We start from the raw sequence: 21309 nt of genomic DNA on the forward strand, positions 1-21309 counted from the left end.
TTGCTTTCTTGTCAAATTACCACCGCCCAGTTACCGTGAGCCTCAGATCATTTCTACTCACATAATTTTTATAGAGCTTACTTTGTGCCAGAGCTAAGCTAAGTGTTCTTAACATTGTCATTTAATACTAATTAATAAAGGTGAATGGTGTTAAACAATATGCCTAAAGCAAAGGAAATTCAAGATGTATCAGTGTTATAAGATTCCAGAAACTCTAAAACAGTGGCCAGAATTTCTTTTGGAAGTTTAAAGGTTTTTTTATGATTTTTTTTGTTTTGTTTTATTATCATTATTTTTTTAAGATGAAATTTCGCTCTTGTTGCTCAGGCTGGAGTGCAATGACGTAATCTTGGCTCACCACAATCTCCGCCTCCTAGGTTCAAGTGATTCTCCTGCCTCAGCCTCTTGAGTAGCTAGGATTACAGCCACGCACCACCACACCCAGCTAATTTTTTTGTATTTTTAGTAGAGACGAGGTTTCTCCATGTTGGTCAGGCTAGTCTCAAACTCCCAACCTCAGGTGATCCACCTGCCTTGGCCTCCCAAAGTGCTGGGATTACAGACATGAGCCAGCGCCTGGCTCTATACATAAATTTAATTAGAGAAATTAGATTAAAAATTGTTTCCTGAAGGACCAGTATTTAATTTCCATATTAGTATTTCATTACTTTTGTTATATTTTGTTTGGGAATTGTAGTGAATTTTCTGCTATTTTTATCCATTTTTTATTGATTAATTAGATATTTATACACTCGTTTGGCATCTGATAATTTCCCATGGGAAAAACATGTTTCAGCTTCCAAGTAAACTTTTGGAACACAATGTGTTTGTTTGGGGTCACTTGTCATTTTTTATGAAGTGTCCCTTTTAATTTCTGGTCAGGAAAAAGCAATCTAAAATGCTGTGCTCTCTTTTCACTTTACAAAAAGGAGCTATTAAACTTCCTTTAATTTAGAATTCTCTACAGAACAGGATTAGATAGAAATACTCACACATTAAAGGAATTAAAAGATGTGGTTATTTGAAACAGTATAAAACATAAGGTAAATACGTACTAGTTTGTAATGTATGAATATGAAGGCATACATATTTGGTTGCTGCATAAAAAGTTTGATACCTGCTTTGGGAAAGTTTTATAGGAACACAAAAATGAAGTATATTTTGGAGTATGAGTGAATGTGGCTTGCAGATTCCTTTTTGTCATGGCACATTAAAAAATGTAGAAACTTTGTTTTGACAAGGTTGACTCTTGTCTCTCTACAGGTCTTCCTTTCACTCACTTTAGTTGTTAATGGCTAGAAAAAGTCTCAGGCTGCCATGCTGCTTGTTGTAAGGTATAGCACTCAGCTGCTGGTTATAAATTGACCCTCAGTTTGCAGGAGAGGTTTTTTTTGTTTTGTGTCTATTTTTGTACATTAAAAAGATATATTTGTATATATTATACAGGTACAATAATGTTTCCACTTGTGTTTTTAAAGACTTTTTATATAGATGAAATGAAAGTCCAAAAACTTCCTCATTTAGAGTATGTGCCTCATTTTTGGTTTAGAAAATGTAGTTAGTCATATAAGATCTGTTGTAACTCCAGACCATTCATGGTGTCTAGCTGTCCCTATGCTACAATAGTGGGTTTTTCATTCTTTTGGATTAGAAACTTTTTGAATAGCAGTATTTTAAATCCTAGTATGCCTAAATACCCTATACAACCATGTTTTTATAAGTGCTAAACTAACTTTAGACCTCAAAATGTTTTGAAGTAGGAAAATGAAGGTTAGTATCTCTTTAACAAGAACTGTTATGAAACATTCGAAATATTTTTTCTTATTAGTTATAAACTTAGAATTGAAAATACCTGTTTTAGGGAAGGGAAACGGCACCAACAGAATGATGACTGAAGTTGGAGTATCCACCAAAACAAGAGTTGGATTTCATATTATATCACTGGACTGTTGAAATAATTGTCATGTCATGAGGGTTCAAATCATTTAAAAAAAAGTTTATTTTGGGCTTCATTCTTCACCATATACTTTCCCTGTATGTAATGCTTATTATAAAAACATATTTAAATTATATTAATTTTTCTAGGGATAAGGTGGGTATTAAAAAAATGTTTATCTTGCACCTTTTTCTTACAGTAAGCAGAATAATGGCTCACAAAGATATTCATGCCCTAATTCCCAGTTTGTGAAGACGTGTATAAGGAATGCAGTTGTTCTTTTGTATAATAGCTAATGTATGAACTACTCTCACCCAACATGCTACTTACAGTATAGTATCACCAACACCATTTTTAAGTACTTCACTCTAATTCTCTTTAAAATAAACCACATTAAATTATACTCACAAAACGTAAGTGGTATGTTTCAAGCTGAGTTTCAATATTGAATGGGTATGAGACTAGATAAGTCTTGGCCTTTGGTTTTTATTTGAATTTGTAAAATAGGCCTTGAGCTAGGTTTCTAATGGCAACATTCTGTTGTTCTAAGGCTATCAATGTTTTCCAAGTCAGAAGTGAGCTGAAATAAAATACTGAAATAAACTGCTGAGTACAGCACCTGTGAAGCAGCAACCCTGGTTTCCATTGAACAAGGGGGCTCCCTGCACTTGAAGCCCTTCTTAGGGTAGAACCCCTTTGCCAAGAAACCTATACTGTAGAAAGAGATGCATAAACAGGTCTTGGTTCTTGGTGCTAAAACTCTGAGAAGGAAAGTTGTTCTACACTCAGAGAATACTTCAATGGAAGCCAGCATCTATGAATGGCTGAAAGTAATTACAGGTGTCTGCTGTATGCCAAATAGGTTATACTTCTTACGGAAAGACTACCCACATTAAATACAACATTTGCATTGTTTTATTATCTGACTCCCAGGTGACAAATAACTTAGTTTCTAAGACCCTGCCTTTTGCCATTTCCTTCCCTTTGATCATATAAAATATGGTCATTAATCTTCAGAGAAGAAATCCTACATATTTTAGTATCAAACAATCAAGAGTGTTTCTGGAAAACATCTATATAACAGTGGTTTAAAAGTTCTAATCTTAATTTGTTCAATATAATAAATAAAGGGAGAATACTGTGCAAATAGTCTTTATATACACGCTAGCTTCAGAAGTTTGGAAATTAGCCTGTGAAGAAGTTAAGTGGCATGAAATAAAAGACAAGTACAGGTTTGATCTTTGCAGAGCGAGTTATGTGTTTTCTTGCCTATACATATTCCTGGCAGTGCTAATTTCTCTTGTGTTTGGGACACAAGTGTCTCTGGGCACAGGAGAAAAGCCAGATGGAGCAGAAGGTTTTTTTGTGTGGAAAAAAGGAGGAGGTTAGGCAGAGAGAAAAAGCATTGCTGAGAAAGCAAAATTACATTGTTATAAGCAGCTTCTATTAGATGGAGATAAATATATTTCTGAATTGCCTGAGGCCAGCCTTCCAGTGCCTCAGAACAAGTGTTACATATATGGTTGGACGGTTTTTCTAAGAAATAGATTCAGCGTAAAGAATTAACTCACTGGGCCCAGATTTACATAAACAGTGGTGAATAATTTGTGAATATTGGGAAATACGTAGGCAGCATAAAGTTTTTGTGTTAGTCAAGTAGCTTCTAAGAAAGCCCAAATAAGATCTAGTATTGCAAAGGATCTTGATGCTGCACCAGCCCACCCTTTGTTTCAGGAGAGGAGTTTTTTTGTGCTTATGAGGTAGTAATCATTACCCACCAGGGCTTCAGCATCCAGGGATAGATTGAATGCCCACCATGGTCCAAGCTCTTTACACTATTGCCTCATTTAATTTTCACGTTATTTTTTTATAGTGGCTATTATCGTTATTTTACAGACCAAAAAAACTTTTATAAAGAAGTCTCAGAGAGATGATCTTTACTAAAATTATCTGTATTCTTAGGCAATTAGAATCTGGCCCCAAAGTTAGTTTCCAATACTGTTGTCAAATGTTGTTAATGGTTGCTGTCAACTCAAAGAAATGTAAAAATGTTGAGGTGTGCATCTTTGAGACTGACTCAGTTATCCTACCAACCTGTATTCAGATGCTGCCATTTACCTTTTGGTACTATCTGAATAGGAGGAAGCTTAGGAAGAAGGGAACTTCCTCCCGAGGATTAACTTTGCAAATTTAAGCCTATGTAATGATAGAGAATAGAATACTCTACTCTTGTTACACTTTGAAGTTGATACAAGCCAGCTGAAGTGAGCATATTGTTTCATTTAATCATTTAATCCTTGATAACGTCACAAATGCCAACCCTTGGTTTTCTCTTTGGCTTTTTCTAACCTCTCTTCCCAGAGTTCACCTTTCTTTTGGCCATCCATGTCTAAGGTACAAAGGATCTTACGTTTTTTTTCTTTATCAACTAATTCCTGTAGAGGAGATAGTTGGTAAAAAGCTCATGGGTCCTTCATTCTTCTTTCTTCCTCTACCTGTCCATCCATCCTGCATTTTTTGAAGATTTAATATTGCTCTTATGAATACTTAAAAGCTGTTAAGTGCTAAGTGATAGAATTTTGGCCTAGAGACTAGATGGATTCCTTAGTGTAAGAGTCATTTTGGGTTTCAGGGGTGGGGATTTGTCTGGTACCATGTAGGCCCCACCCCATTTGAAGCCCATCCTTGAATGTTTGCCTACGAACACAGTGTGTTACTTTTTTGTAGAGGCATCTGCTAGATGAGTACTAATGACTTTTACCTGGCTGTAATGGCGATTGGGTTTGCTCTGATGGCCAGGACTTTTGGAGGAAACATCCTTCACTGGACATTAGCATCAGCACCTTGTGCACCTCCAGTCAATCTCCAAATGTTGCTTCAGCTGTTAGCCTCCTTCTCCAGGCACAATTGAAAGAAGAGCTTTCAATTGTCTTTCCATTGTATTTTAAAAATAGAGGAATAATTCCTCATTATAATTTGTTCCAGGAGAAATCTGTATTTTGTACTTCCCTCTACTTTTGTCCATTGCTAGAATTATTGCAAGCCAAGGTATTTCTTCTCATGCATAGTAAAAGGACCTTTTTTAAGCTCAAGTATTTTTAGATACTAATCTGAATCAGAGTTATATGACAGCGCACCATGGAACTTTCTTTTACCATAAAAAAAAGGTCTGTCTACTTGTATTAATCAATACCATTTATCAAGTACAGTACCTGCTATGTATCAGACACTAGTATTAGATGGTTTACATAGGTTTACAGAAACAGTGTAGCATAATGTTTACGAACAAGTTCTCTGCTCTTGTAAGTTCAAATCCTTGCCCATCTTTTACTAGCAGTATGACCTTATGTAAGTTATCTAACCTTTCTTTGCCTCGGTCATAGGCATCTGGTAGATTAAATGCATTAATCTATGGAAAGTACTTTGAGCTGTCTCTAATATATGATGATAGCTCAATACATGTTTCTTCTAATTCCTCGGTTGCCTACAAGATAGGTATTGCTATCCCCATTTTAAGATGAGGAAACTGAGATTCTGAAATTAAGGAACATATATCCAAAGTCACACTGCTAATGAGTGGTGGCACTGGGTTTAAACTGAGGCTTGTTAGACCACAAGGCCCTTCAAGATTTCTCAGCATAGAAGTTTGGGGTTTTTTTTTTTTTTTTTTCTCCGTGTTCATCTTTTGAGACTGTTGAAGAAGACCTGGTTTATGATGTACTGCTGAGTTCCTCAATCATTTCTGATTTGTAACATCACATTTGTAAATATCTTCTGAAATGAAGTAGCAAAACTCTACAAAAGAACGGAGAGTTATGGAAATTCAGTCAATGAAGTCAAATTTTTATAACCGTACATCAAGGGAACAATTTGACATAATAGTAAACCCTTACCACAAGTGTGTGTAACTCTAATCTGAAGAGGGAAATGCCTAACTAGGAAGAGGCCAAAACAGCCTAATGTTTTTCCTGGCAACCATCCTTCCTCTTTCAGGGGGGCTCACCACCCTCTCTCGTTGGAGAAGATGCAGCATGTTTATTTTATGGCATGGAAGGGGACTCGAAAGCATTTGTAACTATTCTTCACTGAGTTGCGTAATACACCCTTTCAACTTGACACTGTAGGTCAGGGTCCTCTTTGATAAATGGAAAACTAATGGTGGGTCTTGAGGTAATACTAGTAGAACTCCCAGTGGATCACTGACACCATCTGCCAGCAGGAACTCCCAAGGAACACTGAAACCTTCAAATGATTACACTCCCTCTCCTACTTTACTGCTGCACGTCTCTCCATACTCACCCAGGACTCTTCTGCTGTTCCTTCAGTGTTAGGTATCTTCAGTGTTAGGTTGTTCTTGGTCTGTAATTCTCACTGTAGTCTTCATGTCCCCGACCCCTATCCCACCTAACCAAGGCAATGCTTTCCTCCCCAGTAATTCCAGTAACCGTTTCTCTGCTGGTGACTTCCAAAGCTAAATCCCTAGTTCAGATCTTTCTCTCATGCTCCAGGCCCAGCTGTCTCACTAACCACTGGACATCTCCCCTTGGATGTCCCATAGATGCCTCAAAATCAATTAGTTTAAAACATCTCATTATCCCCTCTCTGCTGTATTATTTCCCTCCTTTCCCGCCCAAATTTGCTTCCCACACTGCGTCTGATGTATTCTCTACACTGCAGCCAGAGGGATCTTTTTATAAAATGCAAATCTGTCACTCTCCTATTTAAGGTCTTTTAAAGGCTACTCTGGATCCTTAAGATACAGCCCAAGTTTCTCAATATGAGTTACAAAGCCTTTTGTGATTAGACACCCCACTTTCCCTAACTTCTCCAGCCTTCTCTCTCACTCCTCACCTCCACTAACACACAGTGTAGGCTCTGACCTACACTTACTGAGCTGCTTGCAATTTCTGGCATATATCCCATTCTCTTTTGGCCTCCAGGCCTTTGTTCAGGCTGATCAATCTGCCTGAGCCCTCACCTCTACCAATCAAGCCTCTTTCCCTTGACTCATGTCTGCTTATACATTGGAGGTCTCAATTTAGATATTCTTTCTTCTGGAAGACCCCTCTTCCTGATTCCCTGTGTTTCTGGCAAACACAGGGAATGTGTTTCCTCTCCCTGGTTCTCCCATTATACTCTACTTTCCCATGTATTTGCAATATTAATTGTTGGTCTTTTCCACTAGACTATAAACTCCCTAAGGGCAGGGTTTGTGTTTAGGTTGTTCAATATTGTATCCACAGTGCCTAACCCATGGATGTATGGAAGCTGGAAAGATAGAAAAAGTAATACTTCACAAAAAGTTTAGAGATCCCCTTTGTAAGGCAACAATGTGCACTGTGCGTGTGTGTGTGTGTGTGTGTGTGTGTGTGTGTGTACTATAGATCAAATTTTTCCTTCTTGGTGTTTTGGGATACTACTTGCTGCTACTATGGGTGAAGCCAATGGAAGGGAGTCTCTGTTTGGAAAGTTAGAAGACGGGAGTGCTGCTGGTGTCTAGAGTACTCTGGGAATGCTGTTTCTTTGACCAAGGTCTTGGGCCTTGCTGCTCTCCTGACTACCAGATGGTGAGCATATATACCTCACAATGGGGCTACGAAAGCAGTTACCTGTGTGGCAGAAGGGGAGGGATTTGTCCTTAATTTTTAGTGCAGAAGTAAAAGACTTTGGACATTACCATCTAGTCCTCAGTATGAATAATTTTATATGATTTTTCCCCAAAGAGCAATTTTAAAATTTTTTATTCTGCATATGTAAGATATAACAATGTGGTTTTTAATATACATTGTGATACCTCAAGCTAATTAACATATCACCTCACATAGTTACCATTTTTGTGTGTGTGGTAAGAACACTGAAGATCTCTCTTAGCAAATTTCAAATAGATAGTACATTATTAAGTATGATCACCATGCGGTACATTAGATCTCCAGAATTTATTCATTTTAAAGTTTGTATCCTTTGACTGAATCTTCCATTTGCCTCAGCTCCCAGCCCCTGGCAACTACTGTTCTATTCTCTGTTTATTTCTATGAGTTCTGGCAACTACTATTCTATTCTCCGTTTATTCCACATGTAAGTGAGATTGTGTAGTATTTGGCTTTCTGTACCTAGCTTATTTCACTTAGAATAATACCCTCTACATTCACTCATGTTGTCACAAATGGCAAGATTTCCTTCTTTTGTAAGCTTGAATAATATATATATATATATATGTATATACATAGATGACAGTTTCCTTATCCATTCTTCTGTCAGGTGGTTTCCGCATCTTGGCTATTGTGAATAATGCTGCAGTGAATGAACATAGGGTGCAAATATCTCTGTGACATACTGTTTTCACTTTATTTTCCAGAAGTGGGATTGCAGGATCATGTGATAGTTTTTAGTTTTTTGAACAGCCTCCATATTGTTTTCCCTAATGGCTGTAAGAATTTACAGTCCCGGGCCAGGCGTGGTGGCTCACACCTGTAATCCCAGCACTTTGGGAGGCCGAGGCGGGCAGATCACGAGGTCAGGAGATCGAGACCATCCTGGCTAACACGGTGAAAACCCATCTCTACTAAAAAATACAAAAAATAAGCCAGGCGTGGCGGCAGGCGCCTGTAGTCCCAGCTACTCGGGGAGGCTGAGGCAGGAGAATGGTGTGAACCCGGGAGGCGGAGCTTGCAGTGAGCCGAGATCACGCCACTGCACTCCAGCCTGGGCGACAGAGCAAGACTCCGTCTCAAAAAAAAAAAAAAGAGAGAATTTACACTCCCACGTACAGTGCACGAGGGTTCCCTTTTCTCTACAGCCTCACCAACACCTGTTGTCATTTGAGTTTTTATATATCTGTTGGCTATTTGTATATCTTCTTGGAAAAATGTCTATTCAGGTCCTTTGCCCATTTTTTAATCAGGTTATTTGTGCTTTTGGCACAATATTGAGTTGTTGAGTTCCTTATATGCTTTTGGATACTAGTTCCCCATCAGATAATCGGTTTGCAAATATTTTCTCCCATTTCATAGGTTCCTTCATTTTGCTGATTGTTTCCTTTGCTGTGCAGAAACTTTTTAATGTGATGTAGTCCCACTTGTTTACTTTTGTTGCCTGTGCTTTTGGTGTTATATCCAAAAAGTCATTGTCAAAACTAATGTCAAGGGGCTTTTCCTCTATGTTTTCTAAGAGCAAGTGTTGATAATAGGAAGGAAACAACAGAAAATTTAAGGGCAGCAGGACCCTTGACTATCCAAGACTGTTTAAATGGTGTTTGTACTTAAAGTAAAAACTGAGAATATTTTAACATATGCCTCAAGTCTGTAGTGTGGATCTGGATTGCAGATTCTCCAGTGCTCAATCATCCTATATTTGTGGGAAAAGAAGTCTGACATTTCCCAAAGGATTAAGTAATATTGCTTGATATGGAATAAAGTGCCATGTATATTGAGCTTCTTTAGGAGGATAGTTTTATTTATCTTTTTGGATCTCTGTCAAAATAAATGCAAGGGGAAGGAGGCCCAGTGCTCCACTGGTCCCTTGAACAGAGGTGAATTTACTGTGAAACAATGGCTTTTAAGTTTCAGGGGCTCCTGCTTGCATTAGCCCTAGCCATGTATTTACAAGATCATTGTCAAATTTACAGAAGTAAGACATTTTAAACATAATTGATGAATACCACTTATTAAGACTGCTGCCTCTTTTCACTCCCACTTCCCTTGATGTCAGGTGGTGCTGGAGTGGCTGTGGACAAAGAGAAGTTGAGTTGGGGATACATTTGGATTACAGGGATATATTCATGTTGTTCACAGTCACTTCTGTATGGAGTTACTACTGGCTGTCCTGATGTAGCAGGGGCTTCCAGGAATATTCTTACAGACTTCTGTGCTAACTCATCTGGCATCAGGACAGTACATCAATAACAAACTGAAACATCATAAGCTTTAGACTCTTGAGTAACCTGGGTCCACCTACTCAATGAGCATAGTTCTTTGACTATGTAGAGTCTGTGCAAACCTGTGAACACCTCAATTTGGCATCCCAAGTAGGAGAGTGGTGGTAGAGGATTCTTTGATCCTTTGATTTACTGCCCCACATGTTACTGTCCTGGCCAATAACAATGAAAGATCTATTCTGGGAAAACTTTTGGCCTGATTTTACACTATTATATGAACTACAATCTAATTTAGAACATTTTAGAACATTAATTGATTGATTAATTTAGAACATTTAGAACAAGGAGAAAATATATATATTTTTTTCAGTTGCTGTGTGTCATCTGCTTTTGTAGCCATGTCTGTAGAGCAAAAAGGGAGTGAGATGACTTGACTGTTAGTCTGTATTAATTCCTAATTTAACACTCCCTAAAATCATTTATTTATTACAAAGACTCTTTCAGCCTATTATATTTGTTGTTGTTTTTATAAAATATTTTTAGTAGAAACAAAAATATTATATAAAAATATAAAAGCTTTCATAAATCCTTAATGTAGACAACAGAAGTTTTTTAAAAAATAGAATCCAATAGGTTTGTTGTAAATTCTTACCTTTTTTGGTATACAGTATATGCATATTATGTTTAACTTAGTTAAAACATTTTATCACAAAAGTGGATCATATCCATATTGCTTTTAAACTTGTCTTTTTCACCTAACAGTGTGTCTTGGACATCTTTCTGTGTTCTTTTTAAAGGGCTATCCAGCATTGGGTGGTGGAGGGAGTGGTCTGGTTAATACCATTTAATCAATCAATTCCTTATATTTGAGTGTTTTCTGGTTTTGGTGTTTCTTTTCCTTTTTTTTTTTTTTTTTTTTAAACTGTAACAAATGATGCTGTAATGAGCCTTCTTATTCATATATCTTTGCACACTTGGGGAGTATTTTTCCCCTGTAATATAAATTTCTAGCCATGAATTGCAGGATCAAAAGGTATTTACATTTAAAAATGTTAACAGATGTTTTCAAATTGCCATCTAAATCATTGTACCAATTTATAGACTTGCCAATAATGTATAAGAGTGCACTTTTTCTCCACCCTTGCCAGCCCAATATTATCAATCACTTTACTCTTTGCCAGTCTTGAAAACAGTAGCTACAGGTTTCTTTAATTTTTATTTATTTAACAGTAAAGTTGGACATCTCATACCTTCATATTATCATATTCTTCTATGGCTTGCCTGTTCATATCCTTTGCCCATTTTGAAAAAAAATTGATTGATTATTTTCTTATTTACTTGTAAGAGTTATTTGGGATTGCTTGGGATATTAGCCTTTTGCCTTAGCATGATACTTGGTTACAAAGGACACTTACTATTGCATTATTTTAATATTTCTTACTTTTTCATTGGATACCATATCATCACTAAACATACTGCATTTTAAACTCTTAAGTGAAATTCTGCTATGAAAATCCCTTCAATTATAGACTCAATGATGCTGCATGTGGGTTATTAATAGCAATAAAAGGGGATGCTTCATACAGTTAAAAAATTATAGAAGTGACCATTAGTCAAAAATTTACTTAGAAGGTAAACTTGTTCTGTATTAGGGGAGAAGTTGTCACTTTTCTTCCCTAAGCCAAGGAAGGAGCCTAAGTTGGAAGCAAAGGTCCCATTGCCAAGCTTACAAAAGTTATGTGATTAGAAATTAGTCCTTGTTATAGCAGAGTGCATATCATGAATAGTTCGTTTTTATTTTTCATGAATTTACTGCTCAATATTAGGCTCTACATTTAATATTTATATATAGAAAAGTTAAACAATTTTTTTTTTGAGACTGAGTTTCACTCTTGTTGCCCAGGCTGGAGTGAAATGGCATGATCTCGGCTCACTGCAACCTCTGCCTCTTGGGTTCAAGTGATTCTCCTGCCTCAATCCTGAGTAGCTGGGATTACAGGCGCACGCAACCACACCTGGCTAATTTTTGTGTTATTAGTAGAGAAGGGGTTTCACTATGTTGGCCAAGCTGGTCTCAAACTCCTGACCTCAGGTGATCCACTCACCTCAGCCTCCCAAAATGCTGGGATTACAGGCGTGAGCCACCGCACCTGGCCGACAATTTTTAATTATATAGGAAACTAGCATTTATGAAGTACTTCTGAATTTAGCGCCTAGGTCAAATTACGCTGGATATGTTTTCATGGAAGCTGTTGTATTCTCTTATTTTGCATGGTTTGGCTCTTAATTGCTTATAATTCTGGTACATAATGAGCACAAGGGAAATATATTTTAAATATGCATAAGTTAAACTTGCTACAAACATTGAGATTAGAAGTTGCAAACTGACCACTAGGTCATATCTGCTCCACAGGCATCTCACATAGTTTGAGAACTATTTTGAACTAGTTGCTAAAGCTTAAAAATAGAGGGATTTCTCTTGAAAAATGGAATTTTGGATAATAATGGATTATATATATATATATATATATATATATATGTTAGTCATGAACTGTCACTACATAGTAGCTATTATTTTTAGACAGAGTACGTGCTCTCCAACTTGACAGAGCTCCTGTCATTCTTTAATGTATTACAACTGGCCTACTTCACTCATATACCTTATGTAGATTCCTTTTTCGTTATTTTAGATTTATATATATATACACACACACATATATACACACATATACATATCTATCTATCTATCTATCTATCGAGAGAGAGGCAGATATATAAGGAAATTTCTTAGTTTTTTCATTAATAAATGCAAGACATCCAAAGCTTCTGTGCTTTATTATTTTTCTGGTACATTCATCTCCTTAAAAGGAGACATTAGAAGCAGTAAACATCCCAGAGATAGTAACTTTCTTCTTCAGAACTTTTCCCAACAAATCACTCCATTGGCTGGTGAAAAAGAAGATGACTGAAAAGGTTTATACTTCCTGGAGTTCCACTATCTTACGCTGTAATTTCTTCAGGTCTTTCTGTACTTTACATTTCTCTAAATCCATCTTTGTTTTCTGTATTTGCTGGAGAGAGCTGAGAGAGTCATGAATTGATTTAAATCCTGTAAGAGGGTAAAAGAATAGGTACACTTAAACAATGCATTAGAACTTTTTTTTAAAAAGTTGCTGATTGGCAGTCCTACCATAATTGATTATCATTTAATTCAAAGGGCATTAAATTCTATTAAGACCAGCCAAAAATTGTACATAATCTGTTTCTTGTATGTCATGAAGATTCATTCACAATAGTGTTTCAACTTATATCTGGTTATCTGGTTTCATTGTGAAATTAATTATTTTTCTCCTCCTCTCCGCAAATACATTGCATAATTCTATATTGCAAGAGAGAAATTTAAAATATTTTATTCTTTCCGTATGCTTTGACAAGAGATTTGTGTGATTTTTTTTTCAGTCTTGTTACCAAATTGAAGGTAAAGATCCCAGAGGAGATTTTAAAACTTCTCTGAAAGTCGCCCATTTGAGGGACCTCAGAGCAGCCCCCTGCTGCCCTCCTCCCTCCTGGCACTTTGTGTATCTCTTACGTCTAGTCACTCATGACCACAGACCTATCAAACCTCAAGGTCTTAGGGCACAACCCATTTGTTATTCACTGGGGCCTTTCACATAGTCGTTTCTCAACACATTTTTATTAAAGGCATAAAGCAGCAAACCGTTAATTTGAAGTTCCCACTTTCTAGAACTCCTCCTCGTTAGTAAAATGAAAGAACTTGCAGATGGTATATTCCTTTTCAGTTCACTAATGGAATGAAGTTTTACTAATGGAATAAGTACAATTAAACCTCTGATAGTTAAACAGAAAGCAGGGCCTTTAAAAGAAGGGCCAGTTAAGTTTGGGACATGATTCCCGGCCAGATAATTCATTATTTTGATATGACGGTGGGAGGGGTATATTGTGAGGGTTGAACTTCCAGGCAGCAAATTCTACTTATATGCCAGGAACATCTGGCAGATTGAGACCATCATGTCCTCCCAAGGCACCTCCAACGTATCTCTCTACAGGACCAAATTTGGTAGAATTTACACATGAATTTTTCTGAGATCTAGAAGAAAAAAGAAAAAAAATTACTTGGGACTTTCTCTAGTAAAGAAATTCTTCTGAGCCCTGGTAATTCTCTCAGAATTATGACTCAAGGCAGATGGCTGCTCCACAGCACCTATCCCATGTCCTTCTCTTTGACAAATTAGAAGAGCCTTTCAAATTAATCCTCTTTGATGTTAGCTCAGCTTGACACTGCTGCCATTAGCTTCTTTAAAAGAAAAGCAGTCATTATACTGGACTCTACTAATTCATCCCTCTTTCTCACTTCTAAAGGTCAGGTCTCCAGTCTGACATCTGTCCAAGCTCATTACTTATAGTTGAATGAGAAGGGCATTTGATTTAGGCTCTTAATTTCATAACATACCCACAAGTCACGTCTTGGGTATCTCCAAGGATTTTCCAAGTCTGACAATTCCGTGATTCTATGATCTTAGTTAAAAAAAAAAAAAAAAAAAAAATCTCACGCCAATGGCAGGCCTGTGACATTCCAAGTATGAGTGAAGAAAGTTAATTTATTTATATGCCTTCCAGTATAATACTCATATTCTATAGGATATTTAGAAAAGTGGATTAAATACATAAGGATGTCACTGATGACAAGATTGATCCCTGACCATTAGCTCAAAGTGGAAGACTGAGGGATTGAACAGGAAAGGACAGATATTCTACCTGATTGATATTCATTCTGCATTGTCTCTAATTCACCCCAGATCTGCTTTTCCATTTGTTCCATCTTTTTGGACAATTTATTTTCCATTTGCTTTACTTTACTTAGTTGTGTTTCCTGTTTCTCTGTGTTAATGAAATTCTCTACTTTGCTTGAAAGCTGCAGCAGTTTTTCTTCCATTTTATTTTCAGACTTTTCCTGTAAAAGAGATTATGGGATAAAACTTCTGAAACGTACATGGATTTATCCTTCAGCTTAGAGAAAATGTTTTTAACATTCATTTTTCCATGCTGAGCATGAAAATTCAAACCAAGTTCCTTTGTATCTAAAACTGTGTTCATAAGTATAAGAGTTAATCCCTTTGGCCCTGTTCATTTGTAGTTTCTGGAATTCAACATGTTATGGAATAAAAGAAAAGGGCTGTAATGTGGCCCAAATTCCTTGAGAATTTGGCATTTTAGTCTAATATTCAAAGATATTTTAGATACCACTTTTCCTGAGCTCCTTGCACATCCTCCTTCGAATTTTATACCTCCATGTGGACAGACTTCAGCTAGAATAGTGATTCGTCATTCCAGTCATTTACTAGAATCACCTGGACCATACCCCCCGCCCCCAGAAATTCTGATTTAATTGGTCTGTGATGGAGCTCAAGAACTGATAGGATTTAAGCACTCTCCAGGTGATTCTAACGTGCAACCAAGGTAGGGACTGCAGAGGCAGCCTTAGGATGATCAGCTGCTTTTCTCCTCACTTCTCCACAGGGAATCTGGGAGCAGGAGCTGGGCATGGCAGGTATGACCCCTTTGGTTCTCCTCTCTTTGGCCCCATCTACCTCAGGAATAAGAGTTGGTGGATTCCAGTCTCTGTGTTCCTTATGGTGGGAGGTTTCTGCCTGCACGATGACCCCATGGTTACCTAGTGCCGCCTATAACTGGTAAAGGAATCTGCCTAATTCAGGAGTGAAGAGCTAGCAGCCCCACTTGGCAGCTGCGATCTCACCACACATACTTCAGTAGCCTTACCAGCGATAAAGCTTTGTTCATCTCCAACTCTTGGACTCCTTTGTAACTCTATCAGCTATTTACAAACTCGGGTTGGAGCTGGGGACATTATTTCCTGAGCGGCCTCTGCCTGAAGTCTCTCTACCTAAGTTCTCAAAACATCTTTAGTCAACTGCAGGACTGGCAGCCATTGACCACAGTGATGGCGCTGTGCTGCCCTTCCTATTGGGTAAGATGTGATGGTTGCAGTGGAACAGGGGACTCTTGAAATAAGTATATTTCTCATGTACCTTGGTAGCCTCACCCCAAAGCTTGCCGCTGTCTTTACATGGTCTGATCTGAAAAAGGAGTTTTGGAAACCTTTAATTTACTAACAGATCTCCAGAAAAGTCAAATGATTTGTCTGCACATCACCCGGGGAGTGTGCCTATAACGACTGATTCCCAGGGGAGGCCCCTAGAGAGTCAGATTCCCTAGGGCTGGGGTGGCAATCTGTTTTTTTTTTTTTTTTTTTTTTTTTTTTTTTTTTTTTTTTTTGAGACGGAGTCTTGCTCTGTCGCCCAGGCTGGAGTGCAGTGGCCGGATCTCGGCTCACTACAAGCTCCGCCTCCCGGGTTTACGCCATTCTCCTGCCTCAGCCTCCCGAGTAGCTGGGACTACAGGCGCCCGCCACCTCGCCCGGCTCGTTTTTTGTATTTTTTAGTAGAGACGGTGTTTCACCGTGTTAGCCAGGATGGTCTCGATCTCCTGACCTCGTGATCTGCCCGTCTCGGCCTCCCAAAGTGCTGGGATTACAGGCCTGTATTTTTTTTTTAAAACCTCTTCAGATTCTTTTGATACGGGTAGAGCACACTCTGAGAAAGACAGGTTTGCAGAGTTGGGGAGTAGCAAACAGGACCAGAAGACAGGCCTCTGGGCTCCTATTGTGGTGCTTAAAAAAAAAGTGACTGAAGCAGTGAAGATTACCATAAATGTAGAAGTGCAACCTCCCAGACCTTTTACTCCCTGCTAACAAGGACCATGCAGGTGTTTACTTCACAAAATAACAGAACTCCTCACCAGTTTCTCCTGTAGGACCTTCAGACATTCATTTATATGGCCCAGGTGGTCTTTTCTATATTTGAGAAATTGGTTTTCTGTCCATTTTTTATTATTCTCAACTTCTTCATACAGATTACTTGAAAGTGAATTAAATCTAAGGGAAAAAATGTTTTGTTTCATTTTAATAAGTGAATTTAAACGTAAAAAATTAGTGTTGAAAAAGTCTGCAGTTTTTTGAGGTGATAAGACTCAATGTGCCTAGCCAAGTATTTGTGGGGTGATAATGGGAGGTGCAGAGGCAAGGCAAGTACACTCTGGGTTCCTGTCCTGAGCTTGAGTTCAGTCCAGCTACTGTTAACACCTCCTCTACATACCCTAAAATACATACACACATGACAGGAGCACTGTTGGCTAGGAGCTAACCACAGCCACACTGAAATGTAGCGTTATCCATGCAGAATTGCTCTCATGGCCTGGGGCTCACTGGTTGTGTGTGGAGGAAATACTTTGATAAGTTCACTTGGGGTGGGGACTATTACTCATGCTAGGAGTTGTCTGTCAAAGGCCAGATAGTAAATATTTTAGGCATCGTGGGCCATATGTTTTCTATTGCAACCACTCAATGCTCCATTGCAGTGGGAAAGCAGCCACAGGTAGTATGTAAAGAAATGAGTATGGTTATAGTCTAATCAAACTTTATGTAATATTCACATGTCATGAAATATAGTTCTTTAATTATTAGAATGCATAGAAACCATTCTTAGCTGTGGGTAGATGTGGCTAAGGGTGACAGTTTGCTGACTCCTGCTAAGTGCCAGTATGTGACTGGGAGAGGAGCAGGGGCAGAGAGGACCTGCCTCTGACCTTTCTCTAGCAGAGGAGAGAAAGGTCAGAGGCAGGAAAGTGGAGGGAGAAAGCCCCCAAAGAACCTGGGAAATGCGCCAAGGGGGACTTTATGTTGCCTTTGTCTCAGGCAAAATCTTCCATAAAGTCCCCATTGCTACCAAGGAGTCTGTGTGAGTGGATTTTTTATAGGGGGCCTTTAAAGAGGCCCTGAATTACTCATGTGGGGCAAAAACAGAAGTAATAGAGGTATAGGAAGGGACCTATGGGACCTGTCAAGATGCTGCACCATAGAAGTATTAAATAACAGAGAATGAAGGATTTTTAAAAATGGAAGTGGATAAAAGGGTTGGAATCATATATCATCAGTTGAAAAGTCACTGTAGAGTGGCTGCGGGTTTGAGGAGAGAGGGGATTCCAATCTGAATTAAATCAGGTATGGGACTGGGAAGAGGTAGGATGAGGGATGGGGACTTGTGAGTGGTTTCTGTGTGTTTTCTGCATATGACTTGCTCGTGATAAGATGTCGGCTTCAAATTCCCTTTTAGAATAGGTAAAACTTTTAGATTGGCAAGAACAATGTTTGTTATTGAAAGTATTCAGACTGTTTTACAATGTATGGTACAGACAGTTAAATTAATAATTGCTCTGATGTTTTCAGACAAAATTATATGCATATAATTTAGTTTGTGATGTTTATCATTGGAAATTAATGATTAAATCATCCTGGACATACACTGCATGTACATGCCTCTCTTTCTCTTTGGAAAAAGTGTTTGGGCTAATTATTAGAAAATACAAGTTCTGTGAAATCATTGCTTTTAGGCTAATGGCTCTCAACAGGAGGCAATTGCCCCCTCCCACCTTCTCGCCCCCAGGGGACATTTGGTAATGTCTGGAGACAATTTTGGTTGTCACAACTGAGAGATGTTACTGGCATCTAGTGGGTAGACACTAGGGATGCTGAGAAACGTCTTAATGCATAGGAGAGGCCCACAACAAAGAATGATCCAGCCAAAAATACCAATAGTGCCAAGGTTGAGAAAACCTGACTCAGATGATGAAACCAAGGAATGGGAAATGTAAGTTCATTTTCCAAGAGTTGTATTAGTTACAGTCTAATAGCTAAATTCTGATCTTCGTCCTCTGAATTCTCTCATTATTTTTGACACAGAGTGATATTTTTCACATAGATATGAGGCATATCTTGATTGACTGTTGAGTACCTCAATGCTGCAGACGACGGAGTTGGCTTCTATTTGTGTTCTTTAGTCTACTTATGATTCCAATCACCTGTGCTATTGGTTAACAGCTATTGGATCTCAGACAAGTAAACCCAGCCACTGAATATGTAGACTCCCTGATTTTAGCCAATTGTTTTATCTATCTGGAATACTCTTCCTCAGAATATCTATTGGCTCCTGCCCTCATTTCATTCAGATTTACATTCATACACCACCTTAAAAAATAGAACTCTTTCTCCTTATTTGAAACTTCCTATTCTCTTACCCTACTTAATTTTTCTCCAAAATTCTCACCACCATCTGACATACACTAATTTGTGTTCTATCTCCTCCACTGAAACTTAAGCTCCATGAAAGCAAGAATTTTGCATTGTTTATGGCTGAGAACAATGCCTGGAATATAATGAGTGTTCAATAAATAGTTGGCTAAATGAACAAATGGATCATTCTTTCTCATTAAGTATCTTTTATTAGCATTGCTGACAAATAACAAATCATAGATTTGTGAATTTACTTAGAAATCTAATCTATTTTGGTTTTCATCTTCCTTTCCCTGCCTCTGGTGGAAGTATTAATTAATAGTCATAGTTTAGGGGGCCAGTAAATCCCCAGATAATCAAGAGATAGCTTTACAATTGAGAATCCAGCCTTCAGTGCTCACCTTTACTGTATAACAAATAAATGAGAGCATCTACTCTTTTATCACTGATACAATATTAACTTCCCTCTGAAAACCAAGGAACCATTAAATATGCCCATGTAGTATCTCTGGAAGGGCATATCAGTAATTAAAATTCTGAAATTAAAGCCATAAAGAATGAATTACTACTTATGATCCTTTTATTATGAGATTTGCTTGCAATTGAGAATTAATTTTCCTAGTAACACTCAGAAGTTGGACTCTGTTGGTAGTTTATTAAAATTTGAAAGCATTTTTGAAACAGCAATCTCCTTGAGAGATGAAAAGAAGAAGTAAAATAAAGGTTTGTATAACTCTTTTTCTTTGCATAGGATTTTCCCAGACATAATGGACATGATTTGCCATAATCTATTAATTACAGAACTTACAGTTAAAATGTCAACAGTATGAATCTATCTTAGATAACATTCACATTTTAGATCCCAAATCTTCTATTTCAATAGGTGTAAGAGCATTTCTATTAGATGTAGATAGATAGGTGATTAGATAGAGCTTTTTCTTTCCTTTTCCTCAAAACACAAAAGTCAGACATTTAAATTATAGCTAGAGACCTCACTAGGATGATGAGGGCTATTGGTTGTTTTTATGTTTTTGTTTTTAAGTGTTTATGCTGATTTAATCAAATTAAAATATACACCGAGAGCAATTGCAAGGGAGAAAGTTACAAAAGAGTGAAGGAAAGCTGAGTGAAGATCTACAGACACAGCAGAGCACAAGGAAGAGAGCTGCAGTGAAGGATTAGTGGTGAAGGCAGCCAGGGTCTGCCTTCCTTGGTCATGGATGACGTACAGAAATGAGGATGTAGCTCTATCCTAGGCCAGTTTTGCCAGTGCACTTATGTCCCAAAACCAGTGTCTTGTGTTAAAAAAATCTATTGAATGAACTTTTCCAAGATTTTGAATTCTTGGAAACTATTACTGCTGGCAGCCTCTCAAGAACTTAGATAGGGCTTTGACCAACTGTGAATGTAAAAAGAATTAGTGGCCTTTCATTTGCTGATAAACAGAAGATATTTTCAGTTTTTTGTAATCATATTTGAAAAAGAGCTTAAGACAGACCATATGCTATTTTATTTTAGAGATTGAGTCTAAGATTCTAAGTTTCACATCAGAAACCAAAAATTAGTTCCAAGAAATACTGTATTTCTACTAACTTTATACCTACAGATAGAACTCTCAAACTAATTTCTTCTTAATGTTTTATGATTTCTAATTAGTGACACTAAAAATCAATTCTGCCTCTACTCTGATAGAAAGACTTTTGTTTCTTGGATATTCCAAATTGTTCAAATCCCAATACATTCATAGCCTGTTTCCCAGCCACCCAAGTCAATGTGGTCTTTCCATTTTTAAAATTTCTGTGGTAGAATTAGTTTTCAATAGATAGAATTGTGAGATGGAGACATCATGAATTGATCAGAACAATTTGAGCTTTAGAATCAGACACTTTCTAGCTGTGTGATTTTGGGCAAATTAATCTCCATGGTTGTAGATATCCTCATCTTTAAGATAGGGATAAATAAGAGCTACCCTGCAGAGCTGGGTGCATTGAGTATCTTCAGCGCTAGTGGTTGGTAGGCATTCATTAATGACAATTACTATATTTATTATTTCTGCCTATTGATATATCATCTCATTTAACATTGTCTTAACTTTTGCTTTTCCTGTGTTTAGCTTTTCACTTACGTTTTTTCTTCCCAACTGTAAGTGGCAAGGATTATGTTTGGATATTCTAAAACACAATGTACATAATATAGGTGCTCAAAAATCATTCATTCATTCATTGGCATCTACTTCTGTTTCAATGTGCTGGGTGCTAAAGATACAAAGGTGAATGTGACCTATCTCTGCACTGGGTAATTTTTAACTTTCTATTGTGGTAGTGTTTTCAAAGT

General features: G+C 37.6%; 1 protein-coding gene across 3 annotated transcripts in view; it reads right to left on the reverse strand.

The window, feature by feature from the left end:
* Nucleotides 1-12625: 12625 nt before the first annotated feature.
* The window catches only part of LOC105491974 (family with sequence similarity 81 member B), a 52329-nt gene continuing 43645 nt past the window's right edge, over nt 12626-21309 (reverse strand). For 2 of the 3 annotated variants that reach the window (XM_071098700.1, XM_011758813.2), the window contains exons 8-10: nt 16647-16782; nt 14586-14781; nt 12626-12918 (exon numbers count right to left, since the gene is read on the reverse strand). In XM_071098700.1, coding sequence (XP_070954801.1) covers nt 12785-12918; nt 14586-14781; nt 16647-16782 — 466 coding nt within the window. In that variant the 3' untranslated portion in view covers nt 12626-12784. Of the gene's footprint in view, nt 12919-13738; nt 13918-14585; nt 14782-16646; nt 16783-21309 lie in introns of those variants that run through there. The other variant, XM_071098699.1, reaches the window with a different exon arrangement.

This window comes from Macaca nemestrina, chromosome 6 (assembly GCF_043159975.1).
Source record: "Macaca nemestrina isolate mMacNem1 chromosome 6, mMacNem.hap1, whole genome shotgun sequence".
NCBI lineage: Eukaryota > Metazoa > Chordata > Mammalia > Primates > Cercopithecidae > Macaca > Macaca nemestrina.